The sequence below is a fragment of the Somniosus microcephalus genome, chromosome 5, assembly GCF_052327205.1.
Source record: "Somniosus microcephalus isolate GS21.2 chromosome 5, FLI_Smic_1.0, whole genome shotgun sequence".
Classification (NCBI taxonomy): Eukaryota; Metazoa; Chordata; class Chondrichthyes; order Squaliformes; family Somniosidae; genus Somniosus; species Somniosus microcephalus.
In genome coordinates, this window is record NC_140991.1 from 283,285,639 (window position 1) to 283,297,692 (window position 12,054).

A 12,054-nucleotide genomic window follows, 5' to 3' on the forward strand; every position below is an offset into this window, starting at 1 on the left:
GAGTGAAGGAACACAGAAGAAGTTACTCTCAGAGAAGGAGCTGACGCTAGATAAGGCTTTCAGCGTGACAGTATCGTACGAAGCAGCAGCCAGGGGAGCTGCAGAAATTCAACAAAAGCCACAGGAATACGGCACCCACGAAATGACACGGGGATTTATCGCTGCGGCAGAACTAACCATGACCAGAAGGACTGCTGGTCCAAGGACAAAATATGCAGGCAATGCGGAAAGATGGGACACATTGCACGAGTTTGCAGGTCTGGGAAGAAGACCAGCGACAACAAAAAGGCTACTAAAGAACCGTACAAGAAAGTACAAAAGATGACGGACAGTAGTTCCGAAGACCAGATGAGCGATAGTGAATCCGGGAACAGGAGACTAAGCTGTCTCAAACTTCACAATGTAATCGCAAAAGAGGATCACCGAACCATTTGGGTCACCCTCACGATAGCAGGGTCCCAAGTTAAAATGGAATTGGATACAGGATCAGCCCTGACCGTCATGAATCGACGAGACTACGAGCGGCTATTCTCACACATACCCTTGAGAGAGACATCCATCGTCTTGACGACGTATACGGGGCAAAAAGTATACCCCAGGGGAAAAATAAGGGTGCCTGTCGAATACAACGGCAAGAAAATACGGAAATTGTATCTCTACATACTGCAAAATGGTGGACCACCGTTATTGGGACGTGAATGGATCAGGAAGATAAGCTTAGATTGGCACTCCATTCCTGCAATGACGGCGGACGGTAAAAAAGATGAAGACGTCACTCCTGGACGATTGTCAACAATCTTGGCTAACGCCAAAGAGGTATTTCAACAAGAACTGGGCACTCTTAAAGGTGTAACCGCCTCGATAAAAATAGCAGAGAATGCAATTCCCAAGTTTTTCAAAGCAAGACCGGTACCATATGCAATTCGCCCAGCCGTCGAGGCAGAGCTGGAGAATCTGGAGAAGGCAGGCGTGTTGTCTAAGGTCGACTGGAGCGAGTGGGCGACTCCCATCGTTCCTGTCATGAAGAAAACGTTAAGCAATAAGTCTGAGGAGCCAAGGAAGGTTCGCATCTGTGGGGATTTCAAGGTGACGGTGAACCCAGTCCTTCACACAGTACAATATCCTCTTCCAAGGATAAAAGACATCTTCGCCTCACTGTCTGGAGGGAAGCGTTTTACAAAAATTGACCTAGCACAAGCATATTTGCAGATGGAGGTTGAAGAATCCTCTAGGAAGTATCTCACGATTAACACTCCCAAAGGTCTTTACCAGTATCATCGATTGGTATTCGGAGTAGCATCGGCTCCGGCGATATGGCAAAGAGCGATGGAACAAGTCCTGCAAGGGATTCCGGGGACTCAGTGTTACTTGGACGACATCCTTGTGACAGGTGAAGATGACAGTGAACACCTTAACAACCTAGAACAGGTGCTCACTAGACTACGGGAACATGGGCTACGAGCCAACCGCCCCAAGTGCGAGTTTTTTAAGAAACCGATATCGTATTGTGGCCACGTGATTGATGAAGAGGGGTTACATAAGTCCCCTGACAAAATTGAAGCGGTTGTTAAGGCCCCGGCGCCTGAAAATGTGTCGCAACTGAGGTCATTCCTCGGATTAGTGAATTACTACCATAAGTTTTTGCCGAATTTGTCGACAATTCTGCACCCACTGAACGCCCTGCTACGAACGGGAGTAGCATGGAAATGGAGCAATGACTGTAAGCGGGCCTTTCAGAAGAGTAAGGACTTAATCACTTCAAGAGAAGTATTGTCTCGCTACAACCCAGCACTGCCGATCAGACTGGCGTGTGATGCGTCTCCCTACGGCATTGGGGCGGTACTGTCACATAAATTCCTTGATGGTTTAGAGAGGCCAATAGCTTTTGCGTCACGCTCGTTAACTTCTGCCGAGCGTAACTACGCCCAGATTGACAGAGAGGCCCTCGGCCTAGTGTGGGGGGTGAAGAAGTTCAATCACTACCTGCACGGTCAGAAATTTACTCTACTAACCGATCATCAACCTCTTGTCTCCATTTTCAACCCTCAGAAGGGCGTACCGATAATGACAGCGCAACGGCTGCAGAGGTGGTCCCTTTTCCTAGGGGCACACCAATATGACATTGAGTACAAAGGAACTAAACAGCATGGGAATGCTGCTGGATTGTCACGCCGACGGTGGAAGAAGACGACCTTGCAGTGGATCCAATGGAGTTATTCCACTCGACCATAGTCGAATGTCTCCCTGTGACGAATGCAAACATAGAAAAGGAAACACGGAATGACCCGACACTATCACGGGTCTATGATTTAACGGTGAAGGGATGGCCAGCACATGGCGAACCACTGCTGCCAGCATTCTCGCCGAGAAGAGAACAGCTGTCAGTGTGCAGAGGAACCTTGATGTGTGGATCCAGAGTAGTAATTCCACCTAAGTTGACGGATAGAGTGCTCAATGAGCTTCATGAGGGTCATCTGGGTGGGGTAAAAATGAAGAACTTAGCCAGAGCGTTTGTGTGGTGGCCGGGAATCGATAGAGAAATCGAAGAGATGACCAAGAGCTGTGCAGGATGCCAGAAGGTCCAAAACGCCCCACCACAAGCTCCTTTACACCCATGGGAGTGGCCCTCATCTCCATGGCAAAGGGTGCACATTGATTTTGCTGGTCCCTTCATGGACTCGATGTTTTTAATTGCGGTGGATGCACATTCAAAGTGGCCAGAGGTAATAAAAATGTCCTCAACCACCACAGAAAAAACTATCGCAGTTTTACGAACCATATTCGCCAGGAATGGGCTGCCTGAACAGATTTGCTCTGACAATGGACCACAGTTTGTGTCTGAAGAGTTCCGGAGGTTCTTAAAGAACAATGGTGTTAAGCATTACACATCTGCCCCATATCATCCAGCCACTAATGGATTGGCCGAGCGGTTTGTCCAAACATTCAAGAAGGCTCTCAAGGCAATGTGTAATGAAGATATACCCCTACAACACCAGGTGGACAACTTCTTGTTTGCCTACCGGAATGCGACACATGCGGTTACCAACCAAACTCCAGCCATGATGTTCTTCAATCGAAGACTACGATGCCGCTTGGATTTGGTTAAGCCAAACGTCCGAAGAGATGTGGAGAACAGGCAGTTTCAGAATATGAATGAAAGGCCGACCAGGAGTTTTAAGATAGGTCAACCAGTTTTGGCCCGGGACTACCGCACTGAGAAATGGCAGCCAGGAACGATTTGTACACGGCAAGGACCTCTCATGTGTACCGTGGACGTTGGAGAGAGCATTGTAAGACGCCATGCTGACCAGATTCTAGAGTCACTGGAAAACGTCAACTCCACACCACGATCTGATACACCTGGCAATGAAATCGATGTACCAATTGCAGCTACCGCAGAATCGGTGATATTGGAAGCAGATGAACCAAACAATGACATTGATCCCGACTCAACATTGCCAGAAGAACCTGATACCCCAAAGAGGCGTTATCCAGACAGAATCAGGAAGCCTCCTCAAAGACTGAACTTATAATTGCTTAAACTCAACCAATGTATCTAGCAACCGTAATTGTGATTGTAATTAGTTATCATTTAGTTGTTAAATGAATGTTATGTACTGTTTATCTAAAAGGGGAGGAATTGTTGTGCATGTACCTTTAAGAGAATAACTGGTCTCAGACTGCAGTACCGGCAGTGACCACCCCTGTATAAAAGGTGCTAGTGAGCCTCTGTTGTTTTCAGTACCCGATTGACTTCAATCAGTAAAGACTTGTTTTGTTCAACTCCTGCTGTCCGTGTCTCAATCATTCACGGACATAATAGAATCGAGATTCAACTAGCATGTGAACAGACTTGGACTTTGAATGATATGTCTGGCCTTGATCATGTATCAGTCATTGTGTCCCTGGATCAGTAGATTGATATATAAACAAACCAGAAGAAGGAACTTGCTCTCAGCTCCAAAGTGTAGTACTAATCATCAATGCGAGAACCAGTCAGCAGCTATGTGGTGCCGACAATCTTATAGCCTGCTCTATTGCTCTGCAGTACATCCTTACAAGTAGATGATCAGCTAGAGGTGATTCATATATCTTCTGTTCCAGGGTTTACCCATCAATGAATCTGTTTTCCATTTGTATAAATCACTAGTTCACTGGTTTTTGTTCCTAGATTGGGGTAAATGAGCTAGGAGATAGGACAGGTGGTCCTTTCTATGCAGCCAGATGTTTCCTTATGCATTTTTTCCACCTGTTTACAACTATTGCATGGTCTGGTGACTCTGCACCTGTTTACAACTATTGCATGGCCTGGTGACTCTATGCACCTGTTTACAACCATTGCATGGCCTGGTGACTCTATGCACCTGTTTACAACCATTGCATGGCCTGGTGACTCTATGCACCTGTTTACAACCATTGCATGGCCTGGTGACTCTATGCACCTGTTTACAACCATTGCATGGCCTGGTGACTCTGCACCTGTTTACAACCATTGCATGGCCTGGTGACTCTGTGTTTAGAATCATTGACCTGCCACAAACATTGCACTGAAACCTAATGGTTTCTTTTTCCCAATTCTGCCTCCAAACAGGTGATCATTGATGACTATTTGCCCGTGGATTACGATGGTGAGCTGCTGTGCTCCTACTCCAATAACAAGAATGAACTTTGGGTTTCTTTGATAGAAAAGGCCTACATGAAGGTTATGGGAGGATATGATTTTCCAGGCTCCAACTCTGTAAGTATTAATCATGTGATTTATATCTTGATTTCATTCTCCCCAGTACAACTATTGGGACTGTTGAGAGTCCATGCTGTTTGTTACTGAACTGGTGCTGTAAAATTGGTTAATTACACACAAACTAATTTCAATTGCCCACAAATCATGCTAGTTGAGAAAAAAAATTATTGCCAAATTAATACATTTTTGTATGTCATGCTATCTTAATTTGCAGCTGTTTCCCAGCTCACCCCAACATTTTAATTTTAATCAGCAGTCTGTGAGAAGTCCTGGTACTTTGCTTTTAAAGAAAGAACTTTCATTTATAATAATGCCTTTCATGACCTCTGGGTGTCCTTCAGCGCTTTACAACCACTGTTATAATGTAGGAAACATGACCTGAGTATGGTAGGAGGTAGCAGTTGATGCTGTAGCCAGCGGCACTTAGTTCTTTCCGCTCGAGGATACTTGGATTCAGACTCTAATTTGAACCGGTGCTTGTGAATGGAGCACAGGATGCGTTGAACGCAAGACCAGCTGGTAACTTCCATCGCGCTCAGGAGGCCGTGGAACAGGAACTTTCTGCAGGAAGTCAGCGGGAAAGGAGAGTGAGATATCTCCAGAGAGAGCGAGGGTGAGAATCTGTGTGAGCCCTGCAGAAAGAGGGGGTAGGAGATTGTCTGGAAGACATACAGAGCGAATGAAGAAGAGGCCGTGATGAGGAGAGACTTGTAGAAAGAGGAAGAAAAACGGTGAGAAAGTGTGAGACCGAGTAACGACCGCAAGAGAGAGTACGTGTAAGAGGCAGAGAAAGGGAGACAAGGGGGTAGATTTTGCCGAACCTGTCGGGGAAGAAGGCGGGACTTCCCTTTTCGGGTTTTTGACCCGCCTACTTCGACGTCCGGCCAATCCGCGCGATTTTCCCTTGATTGACCTTGTTGAGCCCGCCCAGCAGGCTCAGCAGGCCAATTAAGGGTCACCCGGCAACAGGTGACGTCACAGACTGAAATTTCATCTGTCAAGAGTTCTTGACAGATGAAATACCAGTGTTTCACAGCTGTTTGATGCTGTGAAACACTGACACTCTGAGTTCTAAGCTGAGTCATTCTGCACAGACTCCGTTAGAACTCACACTGGCACTCAAAGCTGAAGGCTGTCACTTTTGACATCACAGCCATTCAGCTTTCAGTTCCGGCTGAGTGATGGGCTCCCGACAGCTACAGGAAGAAAGGCTGCTAAGGTAAGTACAGGTAAGTAAAAGTTCTTTACACACTTTAGACACACCAAACACACTTACCTTTGCACTCATGCACCCATCACTCACCTGAGCGCCAACATCGCGACCCCTCCAACTCCTTCAACCCGACGGCCCACCTGCTCTAACCTGGCGTGGTTTGGAGCTGTCGGGAAACCCACACGAAACCCCTCAAAATAGGGATTAGGCTAAAAACTGCCCGTTAACAGGCATTTAATTGGCATTAATCCCTTCCCACCTGGTTTCGGCGGGTCCCAGTGCAGGGCGGGTACCCGCCGCCCCTGAAACTTACGTGGGGCGGGATGGTGGCGGGACCCCCAAATTCGGGATTTCCCCCCCCCCCCCCCCCCCCACACGCCTGAAAACCCACCTGACGGCTCCCCGAAAATCTAGCCCCCGTATAGAACAGAGACAAAGAATTGGATAGTGCGAGTCAAGCAGCTAGACAGTAATGGGGAGGGAGAGAAATAGTTTATTTTTATCTGAGAATGAAGATGGGAGATCAACAAATCTATTTTTAATTAAGTGATGGCAGTAACAGCACGGCAGGAGATCATGAAGTAGTAATTTTAATTTAATGTATAACTTTTCAGTTAATTTGTAAGGCTGCACTTGTTACAGAAACATCAAGTTTCTCCGATAAAGGTTTTTATACTTCGTCTTTCCCTGTTGCTAGTGAGCAACTGTGACTAAACCCACTTATTATGCCGTTAAAAAGTTAAAATTCAATGGCGTAAATGCTACTTTTAGAACAGTGCTCTGCCTATTCGAATCTTAATTTTGGAAGCTAATAACCGATTTGCATTGTTCTCAAAAGAATGTTTTGAGGACTCTTGGTGGTATACGCAGCCTGTTCCACACTCCTTCCACTGATGGGAGTTATTTGAAGCAGAACTCCAGGTTCACTTCTGATAAGTCTGCCAGCAGCCTCGAATTTAGTGGGTCCCAAGAATTTAGGTCAAGAGTCTGAATCTCCTGTACATTTCTAGCTACAAAGAGGTTCCGATGTTTTTGGTGACCTTTATTTTTTTTATTTCATCTTCAGATGTGATATAATTTAAGTGATCAGATAAAAGTACAATTGTGTTTTTAACCACACGTGACCTAATAAATGGCATCAGGTTTGAAAGCTTTGAGGCTCAAGGTGTTTGGCTATTCCACCTCTGACCATATAACCTCGTATATAAAATTGTGCGTTTTGCTTAACCCTGCAGAACATCGATCTTCATGCTTTGACTGGTTGGATACCAGAGCGAATTGCGATGCATTCAGACAATCAGAAGTTTGATTATGAGGGCACTTTCAGAATGCTGGATCAAAGGTAATCTTAGACCACTGTCAACCCATCAATAACAGTTTTTAAAGATCTTCAGTCAGAGCTTTGAGAACATTGTCTTTTTTTAATGTCCAAATCCAACAGATTTCATAAGGGTGATGTTCTGATCACCACAGCAACTGGCATTATGAGTGAGGAAGAAGGAGAGCGATGGGGACTGGTACCTACACATGCATATGCTGTTCTAGATATCCGGGAGTACAAGGTAACAAAATGTTTCCACGTGCGTCATACAGGATGGGACAGCCCATTCCCAGGTACAATTGGATCCCTAATGGGAGACCTAACAGCAGATTTGGTGACTGATTTGATCCCTTGTCAGTATTACTGCCCAACTTGATGAGCAGTTTATAATACGCTGTTCATCCCTTCTGACTCGCCACATATTAGGGTCGCAGGAATGAATCCACATGGGTATGTGATGATTACGCTGTAGGAGTTTCAGCTACACCTCCCTCATTATTATAGAGGACGCTGAAACGTTATCGCTCACCACCTCCTAAATTAATTGTCCTAGGTCAGACCCCACAGTGGGGATTTCATACCCACACTAAATATAGCATCGACTCTTGACTGTACGCTGATGAAATGAAACAAATACTCAAGGATTTTTGTTTTACTTTAAGTTGTCAATGCAGGTGCATAGCCCCCCTTTGTTACAACACTCTGGGTATATTTACCTCAATATGTAGAATTAACAGAAAAATTGTTCAACTTCTCTCTTATTGGTTAATGATCGCTTAGTAGACAGTTTTTTAAATGTTAAAGAGGAAAATGTGTTATATTCATAGTTTAGTGGTGTAGTAAACACTGGTTTAGTACCCGTCATAGGCAAATTCCATTATAGCCATGCACATAGGAATTTATAATGGAAATATAAAAATAAGGACAGAATGTAGTTCTTTTAAAATTGGGACTGAATTATGTCTCTATGCCTGGTCCAATTCTCCTCTGCCTTCTAATCCTGTTTAGTCTGAAAACTACACTTGGTCTTGACTCCTCGTGATCAGTGCCACGGGGAAAACCGACTCGCCTTTTTCTATTAAGTTTCATTTCTGTAAGCGAGCTTTGAGACAAGCACGTGAAAAGTAGCTGATATTGTAGACACTGGATGATTTACTTGATTCCTCCTTGTACTGTTCAGCAAGATGTTAAATGTATTAAAAAAATATATAATTTAACCGTCCTAAATTCTTGATCTGATCTCCAGCTAAGACCTGTAACCAAAGCCTAAAGTTATTGAAGTATTGCAAACACTATTCAAAAAAAAATACAAGTTTACTCTTAACACTGTTTCTCCAGTGGTCACCCTAGAATTGCACTGCTCATCCATTTAGGAAGGTGTCGATATTTTAAGTAAGGCTTGGAATTTGGCATAATACTTAGTGATTGGATTTCTGATTTTTCTTCTTCTTTCTATGTTGTAGGGTCTTAAATTTCTTCAGCTTAAAAATCCCTGGAGCCACTTGCGATGGAAAGGACGGTACAGTGACAAGGATGAGAAGAGCTGGACCCCAGCTCTCCAGAAATACTTGAACTTTGATCCCAAAACAGCACAGAAAATAGACAATGGTAAGCTCCCGTGGTATTGGGGGAGGGGTACTTTTCATACAATAGTTTACCCAAGTTTCTAATAATACCACAACAGCTTTAATACATTACTGCTCTTTGGGACTCCACATTTGTCTTAAATGGTGCAGATTTCCACTTGTAAGATTTGACTGTTAAGGGTTTCCTGGACGGAGGGTGTAGAGGAATATCCGGCAGGGAAGGACTGCACATCCAATTTTCTGCCCGTTAACCTCAGTGGACAGAAAATCGGAACAGGCGATTCTTCCTGCCTTATATTTCTCTCTCTGCTCCTCCCAGACCATCCTTTATACCCTAGTACTTTAAGCGGACGGTCTACCCTAGTGACTTTCCTGAGTACAAGGACTCGAAGCGCTGCAGGCTTCCGACAATACAATAAAACATTATTTTGCTTGACGTATCAGCGTAAAATTCCTCTGGCCCCTGAAAGTGATGTTTGGTTGCCGTGGTGTCCTTTGCTCCTCATGCTGATATTGTGAACTCTTCCTTGTTGCAGGAATATTCTGGATTAACTGGGAGGACCTTTGCCGGCACTATGATGTAATTTATTTGAGCTGGAATCCTGCGCTGTTCAAAGAGTCGACCTACATTCACAGGTTAGTTATTAAATAACCCAGTGCCTTGCAGTACTTAATTTCCTTTGTTTCTGAGGGCAGCGTGTGACCTTCCATGGATGGAGTGCTGCACTGTCAGAGGATGCGATGTTAAACGAAGGTCTTGGCTGCCACTTCAGGTGGGCATTAAAGATCCCATGGCGCTGTTTAAAGCTGAGCTCGGACTTCTCCCAGCCACCTGGCCAACATTCATCCCAACTCCACCAAATCAGAATGGTAAATTTGCCTCATTTGCTGTTTGTGGGATCTTGCTACAGGAAACTTTGTGATATCCGGGACCGGCGTGTTGCCAATCTATCAAAACTGCCGGACATACAAAGTTAATGTTGAAGCATGCGGAGGTTTTCATCTCCGTATCTGACAACAAACACTGTTGCTTAGCAACAGCTTCTAAAGAGTCGGCTGCAGCTGCAAGCGTCTCTAGCTGAAGCTGTTGCTATAGCTACAGACCTTGCAGTGCCTGACTGGGGGGGGAAGAAAAAGAATGAGAACTAAAAAAACTTATAGAAAACGGCTCCTGATTTTTGCCGTTAGATCGAGTATTCCGGACATACAACCTCTGGATAAACCAAAGTTTCCTGTATATGTAAGTTTTGGTGGCTGCTTTTGCCCACATGACGGTGGCTATGCTTAAAAATGAATTTGTTGAAGTGCCTTGAGACTTTTTTAATTCAATCTTGGGATGTGGGTGTTGCTGGCAAGGCCGGCATTTGTTGGCTGTCCCTAGTTGCCCCGAGAAGGTGATGGTGAGCCATCTTGATCCACTGCAGTCCGTGTGGTTATTCTATTTAACGGTTTGATACAACTGAGTGCCTTGCTAGGCTACTTAAGAGGACAGTTAAGAGTTGGTGTGGGACTGGAGTTGCATATTAGCCAGACTGGGTAAGGACGGCAGGTTTCTTTCCCTAAAGGACACTAGTGAACCAGTTGGGTTTTTACAATAATCCAACCGTTTCATTGTCATTTTTTTTATTTGAGACGTGGCAAGGCATTATATAAATGCCAGTCTATCTTTATTTTCTTTATTTCTTACGCACTGACATCATCTGTATGATCTTCAGTAATTTGTCGATCACTAATGTACCCTTTGTAATGACTGCGCTATTCTGGAAAAGTAATTGCCCCTGAACAATCTGTATTCATTTTGTAAGTACTGTAGCAGTAATTCCACTGTTAGTCTCCGTCGAAACAATTTATTTACCATTCCTGGTTTGGTACTGAAGTCTATTTGCCAAGATGCTCTTGAGATTCCAGCATTAAGAAGTGTGAGGTGCTGCATTTTGGCAGAAGGAACAGGGAGAGGCAATATACACTTAATGGCACAGTTTTAAAGCGTGTGCAGGGACAGAGGGATCTGGGAGTTAATGTGCATTGGTCCCTGAAGGTGGCGGGACATATTGAGAGAGTGGTTAGCAAAGCATATGGGATCTTGGGCTTCATAAATAGAGGTATTGAGTACAAAAGTAGAGAAGTTATGCTGAACCTTTATAAAGCGCTGGTTAGGCCACAACTGGAGTATTGCGTCCAGTTCTGGTCACCACACTTTAGGAAGGATGTGAAGGCCCTTGAGAGGGTGCAGAGGAGTTTACCAGAATGGTTCCGGGGATGGGGGATCTTAACTACAAGGACAGGTTGGAGAAGCTGGATTTGTTTTCAGTAGAGCAAAGGAGGTTGAGGTGTGATTTGATAGAGGTGTACAAGATTATGACCGGTTTGGATAGGCTAGACGGGGAAAGGCTGTTCCCTCTAGTTGATGGTACAAGGACTAGGGGACACAGATTTAAGGTTTTGGGCAAGAAATACAGGGGGGACGTGAGGAAAAACTTTTTTACACTGCGAGTGGCGATGACCTGTAATTCGTTGCCGACGGAAGTGGTGGAAGCGGAGACACTCAATCTTTTCAAGGCACTTGAGGGAAATAAACTTGCAGGGCTGCGGGGATAGAGCGGGGAATGGGACTAACTGGATTGCGCTATAGAGAGCCAGCACGGACTCGATTGGCCGAATGGCCTCCTTCTGTGCCATTATGACTCTAAATCCCTCTGGCCTATTTAAATTTTCTGTGATTATTTAATGTGATATTCACCAGCATATCTGTGACAATGATAAATTTAAAAAAAAATTAATTCCTATCTCTTCAGAGTAAAGTTTTCTATCTGGATGTATGCTCTATCTATATAATTAGTAATAATCTTGTGTTAATATTGTCGTGAGCCTGGAACCTTGCTGATTGATCAGTGATGTTACGTGGCTAGTATGGACCAGTTGGATCTATGGAAGTCATGTTTTATTTTCTACTTTTTTATTTTTAACTTCCTAGTTTAAAAATTATTTTGATCATTTTTCCCCACTTTTTTAATTCTGTGCCTGACCCAGGTGATCCCCCTCCCAACCCAGATCCCCTCCTCCTCCCTCCCTACCCGGATCTCTCTTGCCTTTCAAAGTTCCAGGCCCTCTTGGCCAGCAGGCTGATTCGGGCTCTCTGCCTCACTCGACTGCTCCACCCCACCTTGCCTCATTTTCCTTTCCCCACCCGACT

At 44.7% G+C, this 12,054-nt stretch overlaps 1 protein-coding gene across 1 annotated transcript in view; it reads left to right on the top strand.

Annotated features, from left to right (window-relative positions):
* capn7 (calpain 7) overlaps positions 1-12,054 on the top strand; it is a 38,346-nt gene that overhangs the window by 12,963 nt on the left and 13,329 nt on the right. The window contains exons 10-14 of the mRNA XM_085989032.1: positions 4,592-4,738; positions 7,190-7,296; positions 7,396-7,516; positions 8,739-8,883; positions 9,398-9,497. Of these exons, the coding sequence (XP_085845158.1) occupies positions 4,592-4,738; positions 7,190-7,296; positions 7,396-7,516; positions 8,739-8,883; positions 9,398-9,497 (620 nt within the window). The remainder of the gene's footprint in view (positions 1-4,591; positions 4,739-7,189; positions 7,297-7,395; positions 7,517-8,738; positions 8,884-9,397; positions 9,498-12,054) is intronic.